This window comes from Panthera uncia, chromosome C2 (genome assembly GCF_023721935.1).
Source record: "Panthera uncia isolate 11264 chromosome C2, Puncia_PCG_1.0, whole genome shotgun sequence".
Classification (NCBI taxonomy): domain Eukaryota; kingdom Metazoa; phylum Chordata; class Mammalia; order Carnivora; family Felidae; genus Panthera; species Panthera uncia.
In genome coordinates, this window is record NC_064810.1 from 69612161 (window position 1) to 69629702 (window position 17542).

Below are 17542 nucleotides of genomic sequence, written 5' to 3' on the forward strand. Positions count from 1 at the left end.
TGACAAACCTTTTATTAACAGTATACATTTGTACAAGCCATCAAAAAAATATTCTGGATCATCTTCAATAGCATCATTAAATACATCATTACAAAGTAAAATTAGTTCCCAGTCTGGGCTCTTAAGCTCTTTCTTCTCAGCACCCCTAGTTAGGCTCAATCTGAACATACTTTGAAAACATGATGGTTTCCCTGCTTCCTTTTCTCTTAATCTAACTTTCTCGTCCCATTAGCCTGACTGTGGAGCAAGTGCTGTATATACATATGCTTTTCAGGTTAAAAGAGTTTAATACACCCTGCTTTGATCAAGAGCTCTGTACACTTTTCCTAACAGACCTAATAGAATAACAATTCTTGATAAACAACCCAATATTTTTAAATGAAAACTGAATTTATTATGCTTAATTACTTTATTGAATGTACTATGCTTAATTACTTGTGAGCAGAAGTCTCTCAGATTGCCTATCTTTTGGACACTATCTTAATTCACATTGAAATGTGGAGAGACTCAGCTTTCAGACGCTCTGTTTCAGATGATTTTTTTTTTATTTATTCATTTCGGTGGGGTGGGGGGAGAGGAAGGGAGGGAATGAGTAGGGGAGGGGCAGAGAGAGGAAGAGAGACAGAATCCCAAGCAAGCTCTGCGACATCAGTGTAAAGCCCGATATGGGGCTTGAACTCACAAACCATGAGATCATGACTTGAGCTGAGATCAAGAGTCAGATGCTTAACCAACTGAGCCACCCAAGCGCCCCCCAGATGACTTTTAATACAGTTCATCAGAGGGCTAGTTAAAGAGAGATGCAAATATCCTACCAAAGAAATCCAGTGTGCCATACATGAAATAGCCCCTGAAAACATATGTCACAGTAATGGCTCAAACATTCATTCTTATTGGAAAAAAAGGGTTTTAAGTGAAAACTGTGGATATGAAGATATCCAAATGTACACATTTATACATACATATATATGTGTGCTTTGTGTATGTTTTGTATATAAATTTTAGGACTAACTTCCAGTAATCCAAACTTATGAATAAGTGCAACCACTATGGCCAATGTTTGGCAATATTTACAAGAGTTAAATATACAGAGTTAGGGGTACCTGGGCGGCTCAGCTGGTTAAGTGTCTGACTCTTGATTTCGGCTCAGGTCATAATCTCATGGTTTGTGAGATCGAGCCCCACATGGGCTCTGTACTGACAGCGTGGAGAATGCTTGGGATTCTCTCTTGCCTTCTCTCTCTCAGAATAAATAAACTTAAAAAAATATAGAGAGAGTTAAATAATTATAACTTATGATCGAACAATTACACTCATATATGTAACCAACCAATATACAGATATGTATATATATGTTCAGCCCCACCACCCAACCTTGAGGGAGGGGAGGGGCTGGAGGATGAATTAATCACCAACAGCCAATGATTCAGTTGATCATGCCTACCTAATGAAGCCTCCATAAAAAACCCAAATGGAGGAAGCTCAGAGAGCTTCTGGTTGGTGAACACTTGGAGGTACTAGGAGGGTGGAGCTTCCATGCCATTTCCCCCATATCTGGCCCTACACATCTCTTATATCTGTCTGTTCTGGAGTTATTTATAGTGTTGAAATTGAATTAAATTCCAGAACACACAGCTGGTGTCCACAAAGATTAGAGAATTGCTTGGTGGGGCAGTGGGGGGCAGGGAACTCCATACATTTGGTGACCAGAGTACGTAAGTGTAGAGTGTTATTGTATAGCATGGGAGAAACACGGGAATGTTTTTTCTTTACAGAATGACTATTAGAAACTATAGATATTCACACGTGGAGATATGTGGTAGACATTTCCTAAAAATTAAATAAAATAAACCTGTTACTTCAAGAAAAGCCAACAGTATTTACTGCCAATTTTAAAATCTGAGATTTAAAATGAAAAGAATTTTGGAAAACCTTTATCTGTTACCAGAAGCTTGGCAACTTCCCAATATTGAAAGCCTTTTCTAATGAGATCAGTGAGGATGCTAATGAATAGGAATTTTTGATACTGTATGATAAGACAGATTAACATTTGCAAGACCTGCATAACTCTGTAAGACAGTATTTTCCAAATGACTAATGCATGATGTACAAAATCATACAGAGATTAAAGATACATTCAAAGTTCAAGACAATCCGATAGATTTTCATGTAACAGAATATGAAAAGTTCAAGGATATATATTTGATTCCACACTGCATCGAACATATAAGGAACTGCTACTGTCAAGTTTTCATGCAGAACCAAAGAATAGCCATAATTACCTTAAAAGGCTATTAAAATATTCCTCTACTTTCCAAATCACATACTTGTGTGAGGCCATTCACTACACAGATATCTAAAAGCTCTACTAAATTTAAGTCAGGAATATTTAGAACCTAACAACTATATCTTTTACTAACTAGAATTATTTGGTACTCAATTTGAAAGGGGGAAATAGTGAGGCAAGGCAACATCAAGGATTTAACTATTCTATTATCGTGTATGTTTGGAATTGTCTACATATATCTTTTTTTTTTTAAGTCACTTGTTTGGCCATATAGTCTTCACAATAGACTTAAAAACCATTTTGATCATGTTACATCAAAGGAGTCTATACTTCTACTTGAGAAATGAAAGATAGACTGCAAAATAAGAGTGTACCCAGGAAATGGTAAAGAAACGCAGGACATCACCTATATAACCAGGGAATCTTTATGACTTAAAAATTGTCTCACCATAGTAGACAGAAAACATTTGAGTGCCCCAGAAAACACAAACAGGATTCAATTTCTTTCGTGATAAAACCAAGCAAGTTAGATTATTTTGTGCATTTTTACTTGGACTTCAATTCATACTTACTTCTCTGACTTCCACAAGGTGGTCTGGAGGTAAGTGAGCTCTTTTGTTCACTGATTGTAGTTTGGAATGTCCAACATTAAAAAAAGAAATGGCATTTTGACTTGGTCTCCTCTGGGATATAGGAGAATTACCACTAGATGCAAGTGAGAAGCTCCGTGATTTCAGAGGAGGATTATTCTATTAGACAAAACAAAACCATTCATTTTCAAAAACTTTAGGCTAACCCTCACCTATTATATATCTATATCTATATCTATATCTATATCTATATCTACACTTTAGGCTTACACATGAATAGTTTTAAAAGTTAAATTAACCAGAATTGACTATAAGAACATTTCTGAAAACGATAAAATTTAAGACACCCAAAGTTTAAACATCTGACACATCCAAAAGTAAACTTATAATTTACTTAGAAAATTAATTCCAGGTTTGTACTGTTAAGAATATTTTTTCATATTTTACAAATATAGAGCAAGAAACTTCTAATTTCAGATTTGTAAACACACTGATTGAAGCAAAATGTACTCAGCAATATTCAATATAATACATTTTCTAATATAGCATGCAAGTGTCTTTGGAATAAGCTAGTACTTTCTGATCACTGCCAATGATTGGAATCTTGTAGTATGAGTAAAGCTCTTGTGATGAATTTCCTGAAGACTGGGCAGTAGGCCTAAATCACAAACAACTTTTTAAAATTTGTTTATGGGAAAAAAAAAAACCTGGGGAAAAAAATCTTTTTTAAGTCAAGCTATTACCCAGGTATGGAATCCTTTAATTATGCTGCCTAGATGTTACTTTTTAGAGATCTCTAACCTCGGATTTCAAGTACTGAGACCATCCTGTCCATCTTAAAAAATAAAAAACATTCCAAAGAAGATATACAAATGATCAATAAACACATGGAAAGATGTTCAACATTACTAGTCATTAGGGAAATGAAATCAAAACCATAGTGAGATTCTACTTCACATATACCAAGATGCCTATTACAATCAAAAAAAGAAGGGGGGGGGCAATAACAAGTATTGGTGAGGATGTGGAAAAACTGAAACCTTCATACATTGCTGGTGAGAATGTGAAATGGTTCAGGCACTCTGAAAAAGTTTGGTGGCTCCTCAAAAAGTTAAACAGAGTACCACCACATGACCCAGTAATTCCACTGCTAAATATACATCTCACTGAAATCACGAGTTCTCACAAAAACCTATACACAAATGTTATTCATAATGACCACAAAATGGAAACAACCCAAATGCCCACCAGCTGATGAATGGATAAACATCCTGTGGTGTATTCATAAATGGAATATTATTTGGCCATAAAAATGAATAAAATATGATACACGCAATAACATGAATGAACCTTGAAAACATTACATGTACATAAAAGACCAAAGAACAAATAGAACTGGGGATGCCTGGGTGTCTCAGTTGGTTGAGCATCCAACTCTTGATTTGGACTCAGGTCATGATCTTATGGTTGTGAGAGATCAAGCCCCACATCGAGCTCTGTGCTAAGCATGGAGCCTGCTTGGGAGTCTCTCTCCCTCTCTTTCTGCCTCTACCCCACTTGTGCTCTTTTTCTAAGTAAATAAACATTAAAAAAAAAAAAAAAGTAAAACTGAACATACAATAAAATTTGCTTTCTTTTTTTAAAATTTTTAAAAACTTTTAAAATGTATTTATTTTTGAGAGACAGAGAAAGCAATTGGGGGAGGGGCAGAGGGAGAGAGAGAATCCCAAGCAGACACCCCACTGTCAGCCTGGAGCTCAACATGGGACTCAAACTCACGAACCATGAGATCATGAGCTGAGCTGAAACCAAGAGGTGGCTGCTTAACCACCTGAGCCACCTGAGTGCCCAATAAAATTTGCTTTCTAACTCTAAAAAAAATTAAGCAAAATATAAGAAGCCAGACACAAAAAACCACATATTGTATGATTCTGTTTGTATAAAAGGCCCAGAATGGACAAATCCATAGAAACAGAAAATAGTGTTTGCCAGGGGCTTGGAAAGGGGAGAATAGGGAGTGACTGCTCATGGATATGAGTTTTTGGAGGGTGATGGGAACTAGATAGTTGCGATGGTTGTATAATCTTGTGAATATATTAAGACCAATGGAACTGCACACATTAAAGGGCAAACTGTAGGGGTGCCTGGGTGGCTCAGTCAGTTAAGCATCTGACTTTGGCTCAGGTCATGATCTCATGGTTCCTGAGTTCGAGCCCCACATTGGGCTCTATGCTGTCAGCACAGAGCCTGCCTCAGATTCTGTGTCTCCTTCTCTCTCCGCTCCTCTCCCACTCACACGTGCATGCTGTCTCTCTCTCTCAACATAAATAAACATTAAAAAAAATTCAAAGGGTAAATTTTATGGTATGTGAATAGTCCCACAATTTAAAGACATAAAAAAATACAATAGAATATTCTTTTCCCCATTTTTATGCATTAATATCATATATGAAATCCACATACCTTTCCAATAGCTTCAGTGTGATGTTGTGTACATATCTGAAGTCTGCTAACCCAATGTTGTCGCTCTTTAGCATCTGTGGCTGATAAAAAGAAACTAAAAGTTATTCACTTTTGTATTTATTTTTGGAATAATTAATTGTCTACAGCATGAAGAACAGATCATTTAAAATCAGGGATTGGTCTTACTCTCCCTAGAGCAAACATAGCAGTGAGGGAAGAAAAAGGCCCAAGCATCAACTTTGGTAGGTAACACAGTAGCTGGATGTGATGTGGATATTTCAGAAGGAGAATAAATTACATGCAACAAGACATGGATATGAGATTTGGCATGTCTCAAGTTTCTCATAAAAATATGCTCTGATTTAAAAAAAAATAACTTTTATTAAGCATCTGATATGTACTAGATATTTTTGTATCTTTTGCAGCATGCTCAGTTAGGATTACCATTGTATTTTATGTGTATTAATTAAATAAAAAACACAAATTAAATTTATCTAAACAAAAGTTATATTTTTAAAATAAATATGAACATTTTAATAAATCCCAACTTTTGTGTATTGCTAAAAACCTAAAGAGGGTATGCAAACTAAATCAAGAAAGGAGTTAAATATAAATCCATGGAAGACATAAAAAAATATCATTTAGAGGGGTGCCTGGGTGGCTTAGTCGGTTATGCATCTGACTTCAGCTCAGGTCATGATCTCATGGTTTGTAAGTGAGTTCGAGCCCCATATTGGGCTCTGCAGTAACAGTGCAGAGCCTGTTTGGAATCCTCTCTCTCCCTCTCTCTCTCTGCCCCTGTTGTGCTCATGCTCTCTCTCTGTCAAAATAAATAAATAAACTTAAAAAAATATACCATTTAGAGAAGCCTATGTTTTTAGATTTTTCAGTAATCAGGGTTTTACGTACACAAATATTTTACAGGAGCCAATCGTAAACACACTTGTTCATTGTGCCACTTGAAAAAAGTTATTTATTGAGGGAGGGGAGGGTGGGGGATGGGTATTGAGGAGGGCACCTTTTGGGATGAGCACTGGGTGTTGTATGGAAACCAATTTGACAATAAATTTCATATATTGGGGAAAAAAAAAAGAAAAAAGTTATTTATTAAAAAAGATTTCACAAATTCTTGTAGCAATTCTAAGATTTCGGATATTATACCTACATCATTGATGAGAGTGGTTTCTGTTTCCAAAACCCAAATGAAAGCAGGGAAGTAGTACATCAACTTCTCAAGGGAAGAAGAAAATCACACTATTAACTCTCATATCTCGATCATACCTCTGAGTTTATACTGTTCCCCGCTGGCAGCATTTACAGTGAAAGTGTGAGAGTCCTCATCACTAGGTGATATTACAGCTCCTGCAAGCTGCAAAGTACCTCTGGGTTTTTGATTTCTAGACTGTTCATTCACAAAGTACTCCAATAACCCAGCTTCATTGTTTAAAACAAAAAACCTGTAATGAAAAAAAAAAAGTCATAATTTTTAAAAATTCTCCTTGTCAAACTAAAGCAAAATAAGTTTCAATCACTACACTTTGGAGTTTTTGCTATTAAAAAAATAAAATTCAAAAGCAGTTCAAGAAGCACTTGGAAGCACTTGGTTGAATTTCCTAGCAATAAGCTTACTGAAAAATTGAATGAGTTTAATAAATGATATAAAATTGGGGCACCTGGGTGGCTCAATAGGGTTAAACATCCAACTTTGGCTCTGGTCATGATCTCAGGATTCATGGGTTCAAGCCCCACATTGGGCTCTGTGCTGACAGTTAGGAGCCTGGAGCCTGTTTCAGATTCCAGGTCTCCCTCTCTTTCTGCCCTCCCCCTTGCACTCTCCCTCTCTCTAAAATAAACATTAAAAAAATTTTAATAATAAAATGAATGAATGAATGAATGAATGGTATAAAACCTTCAACAGAGGGAGAGGCATTTAATAGGGAAGAGGCATACCAGATTATGCAAAAGGAAACAAAAGATAGAGTACCCTTTCAGAGGAAGATTTCACTCCAGAATTCATTAATGGGGAAGGTACACTGCCCAAAGACAAATGGTAGTGAGAAGTTTTATTTAAAATTCACTGGAGAGGCACTTGGGTGGCTCAGCTAGTTAAGCATCTGACTTTGGCTCAGATCATGATCTCACAGTTTGTGAGTTCAAGTTCCGAATTCGGCTCTCTGCTGTCAACGCGGAGCCTGCTTCAAATCCTCTGTCTCCCTCTCCCTCTGCCTCTTTCTCTCAAAAATAAAGAAACATTTAAAAAAAAAAGAATTCACTGCAAACAAATCAAAATATGAACTCTGGGGATAACTAAAGGCTGGGTAAGAATGAATCTGATTTAAGATTTAATCAGTGAAGGGGCGCCTGGGTGGCGCAGTCGGTTAAGCGTCCGACTTCAGCCAGGTCACGATCTCGCGGTCCGTGGGTTCGAGCCCCGCGTCAGGCTCTGGGCTGATAGCCTGGAGCCTGTTTCCGATTCTGTGTCTCCCTCTCTCTCTGCCCCTCCCCCGTTCATGCTCTGTCTCTCTCTGTCCCAAAAATAAAAATAAAAAACGTTGAAAAAAAAAAAAAAGATTTAATCAGTGAAATACACAATGAGAATAATGTCAGGGTAGAAAGATTTTGTGAGTGTATCATGAAATAGGTCACAACTTAAGACTACTTATCCTGTTTAAAAATGTAAAAGCTGCAACTGGAGATGCAGAAGCATAAGGAACTTGAAACTAAATGATGAAATACTGATACACTTTGGAAAAGAATTTGATGTTCTGATTTTGTTCCAGATTAACTACTTTAGGAAATATATTCATTCAGATTCCAATTTAAGTAATACAATAGTTCTTTTTTTTTTTTAATCTAAAAAGTTTTAATTAAAAAAATTAATGTTTGTGTTCAGAGCAGTTTGACATTCTACCGGTTACTGTATTCCATTAACACTAGACAATTTGATCCAGTTCAAGGTCCTAGAAGATACTGTCTTAAGCAACAGGCAACCATATCAACCATATCAAACTGGGAGAAAATGAATCAGCCTTCTATTCAAGGAAAGAAAAACTGCTCAGAAGCAAGCAAAAGTTGAAAGTGGTTGCCTGAGATGGGAGATGGAAAAGCAAAGAGCTATTGTTTCTCTTGTTCATCTTTTAGCATGCTTCTAATTTTTAAAATTATGTTCATGGGGCACCTGGGTGACTCAGTTGGTTAAGTGTCCAACTTCGGTTCAGGTCACGATCTCATGGTTAGTGAGTTTGAACCCTGCGTTGGGCTCTGCACTGACAGTTTAGAGCCTGAAGCCTGCTTCAGATTCTGTGTCTCCCTCTCTTTCTCTGCCCCTCCCCTGCCTGTGTGCTCGCTCACTCGCACTCTCTCTCTCTCTAAAATAAACAAACCTAAAAACTAAACTAAAATAATGTTCACGTATTTTGATTTTAAAAATTAGTTTTTTTGAGAGCTTTTACGTTTCCATTTCTTTAATTACTAGAAGAATTAAACACTTTTTCATGTGTTTATGGACCATCCAGTTCTATTTAGTGAACTGCTCATCACACTTTGCCCATTTTTAATAGGGTTATCTTTATTTTCCAAAATATTTGAAGAAATTATTTGAATTAACACAAGATAGTCACTGACATTATCTTCAATTTCTAAAACATAAGCATAAAACATAAAATGCACATATGAATCTGCTATTTTCTGAATGTGTCCCCTCAAACTTCTATGTTGAAATCTTAACCCCTAAGGTAACAGTATTAAGAAACAGAGCCTTAAGAAGCCTCATGAATGAGATTAGTGCCCTTATAAGAGACCCAAGAGCTCTTCCTTGACTCTTTTTCAGCCATCTGAGAATACAGGAAGTCTATGATAGGAAAAGGGTCCTCACCCAACAATGCTGGCACTCTGATCTTGAACTTCCAACCTCCAGAACTATGAGAAATGTTTATAACTCACCCTGTATATAAGTCATTCTGTAGTATTTTGTTATAGCAACACTAATGCACTAAGAAATTAATCTACCTCAAAAAATTTCATCAAATAAACAGGAGTGGGGTAGTATGTAAGCAATCTCTTCAAATTGTATGGAATTTGCATTATATTTCAATAAAGCTGTTAAAAAGAACAAACAAAAATGAAAGGAAGGAAGGAAGGAAAAAGAAATCTCTTTTCACTGTTCTAAACAGTTAAGTACAATTCATTTCAAATAACCAAGGAAAATACTGGTCTCTTCTCTCAAAAGCAGTCAAAGCAAATTCAGAGTAGAATGTTTGGAAATCTCAAGTTTGCTGTGAACAATTTATCTCAAAAGCACTACCACAAATTTACAATATGGGAGGCACCCACCTAGATACACAGAAAATAATGGTGAGGAGGGACTGGTGAAATGATAGAAATAGCCAATAACTGAACAGCATGGTGATTATAGTCAATAATACTATATTGCATACTTGAAAGTTGCTGAGAGTAGATCTTAAAAGTTCTCATCACACACAAAAAAGTTTTGTAACAATGCATGGTGACGAGGTTAGCTAGACTTATTGTGGTGATCATTTCACAATATATACAGATATATCAAATCATTGTTGTACACCTGAAACTAATATAATGTTACATGTCAATTATAACTCAATAAAAAAAATGAGGGACACCTGGGTGGCTCAGTCGGTTAAATGCACAACTCTTGACTTTGAGGTCACAATGTCACGGTTCATGAAATCAAGCCCCACATCAGACTCTACACTGACAGCATGGAGCCTACTTGGGATTCTCTCTCTCCTTCTCTCTCTACCCCTTCCCTGCTTGTTCTCTCTCAAAATAAGTAAATAAGCTTAAAAAAAGATAGTTAAATAAGCCAATAACTGACCATTTTTTATTTTACTTTATTTTTTTTTTGAGAGATTAAGGGAGAAAATGCAAGTGGGGGAGGGGCAGAGAGAGAGGGAAAAAGAGAATCTTAAGCAGCCTCCACACCCAATGAGGGACTTGATCTCACAACCATGAGATCATGACCTGAGCCAAAATCAAAAGTTGGATGCTTAAATGACTGACCTACCCACTACCCCTGATCTTTTTCATACCAAGATGATGCTATTGGCCCACTGGCATAATAGAGCAATTTGGGCTATCTTTCATCATACATAGTTTAATCTAAATGCTCCTCCTTTATCCCTTCTATGGGGAGAAATTTTACAAGATGTTTAGTTTGGAGATAGAGAGGCAATCTACATAGTGAGAAAATTTAACAAACCTATATTTCCCAGAAGGTAATTGACTCTTGATGGAGGCATTCTGAGCAAGTTGGCCTAACCAATAAACTAAACCAATAAGGAAAATGTAGAAACAAAGATTAAATGTAACAAGGAAACAAGATTTAGCATGAACCCTGACATGCAGAAAAATTCAACTAAGTTGTTAAAAGAAAATACTGTTAAAATTGGCAAATAATTGTTTACTTTTTTGCAGTAAAAATTGTCAATTTGGGGAAATGACTTATCTTTGAAATAACCAACAACGTAAAATGAAGTATCATCAAAATACAACTTTAATCTAAAAATATTCTGACTTGGAAGTCTATCTTATAACGACAAAAATAAACTTTAGAGAAATTTTTGTAAGGAAAGGCAGCCATGTGCAACAAGCGGCCAATGGATCTTTTTGGTGGGCCTTTATGCAATGATAAACACCTGTCACTTCTTCCCATGGTCTCAAGTTGCCACTGACCTGAAATGCCATCTTGAAAATATACTAACTTTGATATATTTGTGTATGTTTTGGAGCTTTCTTACTCTGTTCCACTTCTGAGAGTTTCTCAGTATTATTCAATATTACAAGAATGAGTTGTTGATGGGGTGCATGGGTGGCTCAGTTAGTTAAGTGTCCAATTTCAGCTCAGGTCATGATCCTGCAGTCCGTGAGTTTAAGCCCCACATCGGGCTCTGAGATAACAGCTCAGAGCCTGGAGCCTGCTTCAGATTCTATGTCTCCCTCTCTCTCTGCCCCGCCCCTGCTTGCGCTGTCTCCCTCTCTCTCTTTCTCTCTCTCAAAAATAAATAAACATTAAAAAAAATAAAAAAATAAAAAAACAAGAATGACAGTTGTTGGATGTTTGGGGAGAAAGTTAACCTATCTTGCTTTTAAGAAAGAGAACAAAGAATAGTGCTAAAAGCAAAGTCACATAACAATTTTAAAAATTAATAATCCATGTCGTTTGAATGTATAAGCCTTCAAACAATTTTTAAAAACCTGAAATGAAAAATATAACATGAAAAAATTACCTTGACTTTGCTTTTTTTTCTTAATAAAAGATGGAAACCTTGGAGAAGTGCCCTTCTCACTTCAGTAGGGATGATTCCCTTCTAAGTTTTCGTACTCAGCTTTGGCCTGTTTTATGATCTCCAACTTCCTACATGTCACTCTTATTTGGATTACCTAATGTCATTTCCAAATAAACATAGCCCAAACTGCCATCTCTGTTAAACAATCACATTTTCACTCAGTGCTTCCATTCTTTAAAATGTCTGAAAATCATTCTTTCATAAATTATATACCATTTTCAAGTTGTTTAAGATAGGAAAGTTAAGTTCAGCTCCTGTTAGGGGCACCTGGGTGGTTCAATTGGTTGAGTGTCAGACTTTGACTCAAGCCATGATCTTGCGGTTTGTGAGCTCAAGTCCCACATTGGGCTCTGTGCTGACAGTTCAGAGCCTAGAGCCTGTTTCAGGTCTGTGTCTCCCTCTCTCTCTGCCCCTTGCACTCGTGCTCCATCTCTCTCTCAAAAATAAATAAACATTAAAAAATTAAAAAAAAAATCAAGTCCTGTTATTCTATCACAGCCAAAAGTAGAAGCCTCAAAATGACATGTGAATTAGAAGCAACATGATAATAATGTAAAAACATAGACTTTGGAGTCAGAAGTATTTGGGTTCAAATTCCAGTATTACAATTTTTAAAAAGTTAAAAACCACAGTGAGATACCACTTCACACCTATTATGGTGGCCATTACTAAGAAAAAAGAAAAAGAAAATAACAAGTGTTGGTGAGGATGTGGAGAAATGAGAACATTTGTGCACAACCAGTAGGAATGTAAAACGGTGCAGCAGCTATGGAAAATGGCACGGAAATTCCCCAAAAATTTAAATATAAAATTACCATATGATCCAGTAATTCCACTTCTGGGTATATATACAATAGACATGAAAGATGAGACTTGAACAAATATTTGTACAGCAATACTCATAACAGCATTACTCACAATAGCTAAAAGGTACAAGCAACCCACATGTCCATTGACAGATGAATAGATAAATAAAGTATGGTACATATATTCAGTAGAATATTATTCAGCCTTAAAAAGGAAGGAAATTCTAATACATGTTACAACATGGATAAACCTTGAAGACATTATACTCAGTGAAATAAGCCAGGCACAATATTTGTTCCTCTGTATGATTTCACTTTTATGAGGTAGGTATGTAGTCAAAGCACAGAGAAAGAAATTAGAATGGTGGTTGCCAAGGGCTTGGGGGAGAGAGAAATGGGGAATTATTGTTTAGTGGGTACAGTTTCACTTTCAGAAGATGCAAAAAGTTCTACAGATAGATAATGGTTATGAATGCACAACAATGAATGCATTTAGTGCCACTGAACTGAACATTTATACAAGGTTAAAATGATAAATTTTATTTTGTGTATATTTTCCCACAATAAAAAAATAATAATAAAAGTTTAATGCCCTGCTTCGCAACTACCAATTCTACAAAGTATGTAAGATAGCTGGTTTTCCTTCTCACAGACTACCTGTATGACCTTGGGCTGACTATTTAAACTCTCCAAGGTCCCAGAGAAGTTTGAGGATCCTGCACAAAACAGACAACTAAACACAAATTTGTTTGCTGCCTCCAAACCATCCTAAAAGCCTAATCACCACAGGTATTTTAAAAAGCCCAAGGCAGGGGAACAAGTAACTATAACCCTAATATAATAGTAACTTTTGTCTCTTCAATGAGGTGTTGGCGAAACTGGACAACTACACGCAAACGAATGAAACTAGACCACTTTCTTACACCATATAAAATATAAATTCAGGGCACCTGGGTGGCTCAGTTGGTTGAGCCGCTCACTCTTGATTTCAGCTCAGGTCGTGATCTCACTGTTTGTGGGTTCAAGCCCCACATCAGGCTCCTGCTGACAGCACGAAGCCTGCTTGGGTTTCTCTCTCTCCCTCTCTCTCTCACAAAATAAATAAATAAACTTAAAAAAAAAAAAACAACTCAAAATGGATTAAAGACTTAACTATAAGAACTGCAACCATAACACTTCCAGAAAAAAACAGGCAGTAGGCTCTTTGACACTGGTCTTAGCAATATTATTTTGGATCTGTCTCTTCAGACAAGGACAACAAAAGCAAAAATAAACAACTGGGACTACATCAAACTAAAAATCTTTTATTTTTATTTACTTGTTAAGTTTTTTAAATGTACATCCAAATTAGTTAGCATATAGTACAACAATGATTTCAGAAGTAGATTCCTTAATGCCCCTTACCCATGTAGCCCATCCCTCCTCCCACACCCCCTCCAGTAATCCTCTGTTTGTTCTCCATATTTATGAGTCTCTTATGCTTTGTCCCCTTCGTTGTTTTTATATTATTTTTGTTTCCCTTCCCTTATGTTCATCTGTTTTGTCTCTTCTTCTTTTTTTTTTCTAAATTTTTTTTTTAATTTTTAATTTTTTTTTTTAAAGATTTTTTTTAATGTTTATTTATTTCTGAGACAGAGAGAGACAGAGCATGGGTGGGGGAGGGGCAGAGAGAGAGGGAGACACAGAATCCCAAGTGGGCTCCAGGCTCCGAGCTGCCAGCACATAGCCCAATATGGGGCTCGAACTCACAAACCGTGAGATCATGACCTGAGCCAAAGTCAGTCACTCAACCGACTGAGCCACCCAGGTGCCCCTTAAATTTTTTTTTTTAACGTTTATTTATTTTTGAGACAGAAAGAGACAGAGCATGAACAGGGGAGGGGCAGAAAGAGAGGGAGACACAGAATCCGAAACAGGCTCCAGGCTCTGAGCTGTCAGCACAGAGCCCGACACGGGGCTCGAACCCACGGACCGCGAGATCATGACCTGAGCCGAAGTCGGATGCTTAACCGACCAAGCCACCCAGGAGCCCCTGTTTTGTCTCTTAAAGTCCTCATATGAGTGAAGTCATATGATATTTGTCTTTCTCTGACTGACTGATTTCACTTAGCATAATACCTTCCAGTTCCATCCACATCGTTGCAAATGGCAAGATTTCATTCTTTTTCATTGCCAAGTAATACTCCATTGTATATACATACCACATCTTCTTTATCCATTCATCCATCGATGAACATTTGGGCTCTTTCCATACTTTGGCTATTGTTGATAATGCTGCTATAAACATTGGGGTGCATGTGTCCCTTCAAAACAGCATGCCTATATCCCTTGGATAAATACCTAGTAGTGCAATTGCTGGGTCATAGGGTAGTTCTATTTTTAGTTTTTTGAGGAACCTCCATACTGTTTTCCAGAGTGGCTGCACCAGCTTGCATTCCCATTTTTTTTTTTTAATTTTTAACATTTATTTATTTTTGAGAGAGAGATAGAAAGAGAGACAGAATGCAACTGGGAGAGGGGCACAGAGAGGTGGAGACAGATCTAAGGCAGGCTCCAGGCTCTGAGCTGTTAGCACGAGCCTGACGTGGGGCTCGAACTCACAAGCAGTGAGATCATGACCGAGCCAAAGTTGGACACCCAACCAACTGAGCCACCCAAGCACCCCTAAACTAAAATCTTTTGCATAGTGAAGAAACCCATCAACAAAGTGAAAAGGCAACCTACTGAATGGGAGAAGATATTTGCAAATGATATATCCAATAAGGGTAACATCCAAATATATAAAGAACTCATAAAATTCAATATCAAAAAAACAAACAATCCAGTTAAAATATGGGCAGAGGACTTGAATAGAAATTTCTCCAAAAAAGACATACAGATGGTCAACAGGCATATGAAAAGATGCTCAATATCACTCAGGGAAATGCAAATCAAAACTACAATGAGATATCATCTCTACCTGTTAGAATGTCTACAATCAAAAACACAAGAAATAACAAGTGCTGGCAAATATACGGAGAAAAAGGAACCCTCACTCACGCACTGTTGGTGGGAATGCAAACTGGTGCAACCACTGTGGAAAATAGTATGGAGGTTCCTCAAAAAATTAAAAATAGAACTGCCCTATGATCCAGCAACTGCACTACTGGGTATTTACCCAAAGAATAAAAAAACACTAATTCCAAGGGATACATGCCCCACTATGTTTATAGCAGCATTATTTACTGTAGCCAAGGTATAGAAGCAGCCCAAGTATCCATCGACTAATGAATGGATAAAGAAGATGCGATATACATACATACATACATACATACGTGTGTGTGTGTGTGTGTGTGTGTGTGTGTGTGTGTGTACTATCTGTGTATTATTTGGCCATACAAAAAGAATGAAATCTTTCCATTAGCAACAATATGGGTGAAGCTAGAGAGTATTATGGTAAGTGAAAAAAGTGAGTCAGATAAGGACAAATACCATATTATGATTTCACTCATGTGGAATTTAAGAAACAAAACAAAGGAACAAAGAGGAAAAAAGAGACAAACCAAGAAAAAGACTCTTAACTATAGAGAACAAACTAATGATTAGTGGGGGGGGGGGGGGGGGGGGAGGGAGGGGGTGGAGGGATGGGTAAAATAGGAAAAAAATAAAAATAAATAAAAATAAAAACAGAACTACCATATGATACAACAATTCCACTTCTAGGAATTTATCTGAAAAAAATGAAAACACTAATTTGAAAAAACACATGTACCCTATGTGCATTACAGCATTATTTACAATAGCCAAGATATGGAAGGAACCTAAATGTGTATTGATAAGATGAATGGGTGAAAAAAATATGGTACAGGTATAGATACACACAAACACACACACACAATGATATATTACTCAGCCATAAAAAAGAATGAAACGTTGCCACTGTTGACAACATGGATGAGCTTAGAGGACATTACACTAAGTGATATAAGTCAGACAGAAAGACAAAAATACCGTATGATTTCACTTATATCTGGAATCTAAAAAACAAAACCAACACACAAAACAGAAACAGATTCACTGATATAGAAACGAACTGATGGTTGTTAGATGAGGTGGGGTAAATAATATAGGTAAACAGGATTAAGAGGTACAATCTTCCAGTTATAAAGTAAGACAAAAGGATGTAATGTACATCATAAGAAATGCAGTCTAATACTTTAACAACTTGGTATGGTGACAGATGGCAACCAGGCTTACTAATGTGACCATTTTGTAATACATATAAATATCAACTCACTATGTTTTAGTACACCTGAAACTAATAAAATACCCTATATTGTATTTCTATGTCTATAATTCTTCAATAAAAAAAATAATATTAACTTTTGAGATATTTGGAGCCTGCCATCTGGACAGATGTCAATTCCTCTCACCCTCTAAAAAGCAGAATTCATTGGACTTTTACATAACTATAAATCCTTCTCTAGAAGGTTTCCCATCCATGTTTGTACTGAAGTAATTTCAGAATATAAAATTATGAGCCCCACCTCTGGTCTCTTGGGAGAGGGATATAACACAGAAAAATCACTTACCTGTACTGCCACCCAGTGACAAGGTTGGTGTACTTCATTAAGTAGCCATATACATTTTCCATGTGATCACTGTTGCAAAAAAATCAGAATGGACCAGAGTCAGTGAAAATTAGAAGAAATATCAGGAAGTTAACTGAACAATTTAAAAAATAGATGTAGACACATATGTGTTCTACAAATGCTTCAAACTTTCTTCAGAAGTCAAATTTATAGGGCTGCCTGGTTGGCTCAGTCAGTACAGCATGCAACTATTGATCACAGGGTTGTGAGTTCAAGCCTCACATTGGGCATGGAGTCTACTTAAAAAAAATAAGAAGTAAAATTTATAGGTTAACAAATAGAGGTATTTAATCTCCCAAATTTGATATCCATAGGCCTTTATTTTACCAGATTTCTTCAGAACAAGTATAATCCCCCATAAGTTATTATAGATCATAATATTTCAAATATAAAATCATTATATAAATATAAAATTATATAAATATAAAACAAATATACCATA

The 17542-nt window shown here is 36.5% G+C and overlaps 1 protein-coding gene across 1 annotated transcript in view; it reads right to left on the reverse strand.

The window, feature by feature from the left end:
* Nucleotides 1-17542, reverse strand: part of OSBPL11 (oxysterol binding protein like 11) — an 85282-nt gene that overhangs the window by 47279 nt on the left and 20461 nt on the right. The window contains exons 2-5 of the mRNA XM_049628328.1: nt 17041-17109; nt 6622-6797; nt 5341-5420; nt 2860-3036 (exon numbers count right to left, since the gene is read on the reverse strand). Of these exons, the coding sequence (XP_049484285.1) occupies nt 2860-3036; nt 5341-5420; nt 6622-6797; nt 17041-17109 (502 nt within the window). The remainder of the gene's footprint in view (nt 1-2859; nt 3037-5340; nt 5421-6621; nt 6798-17040; nt 17110-17542) is intronic.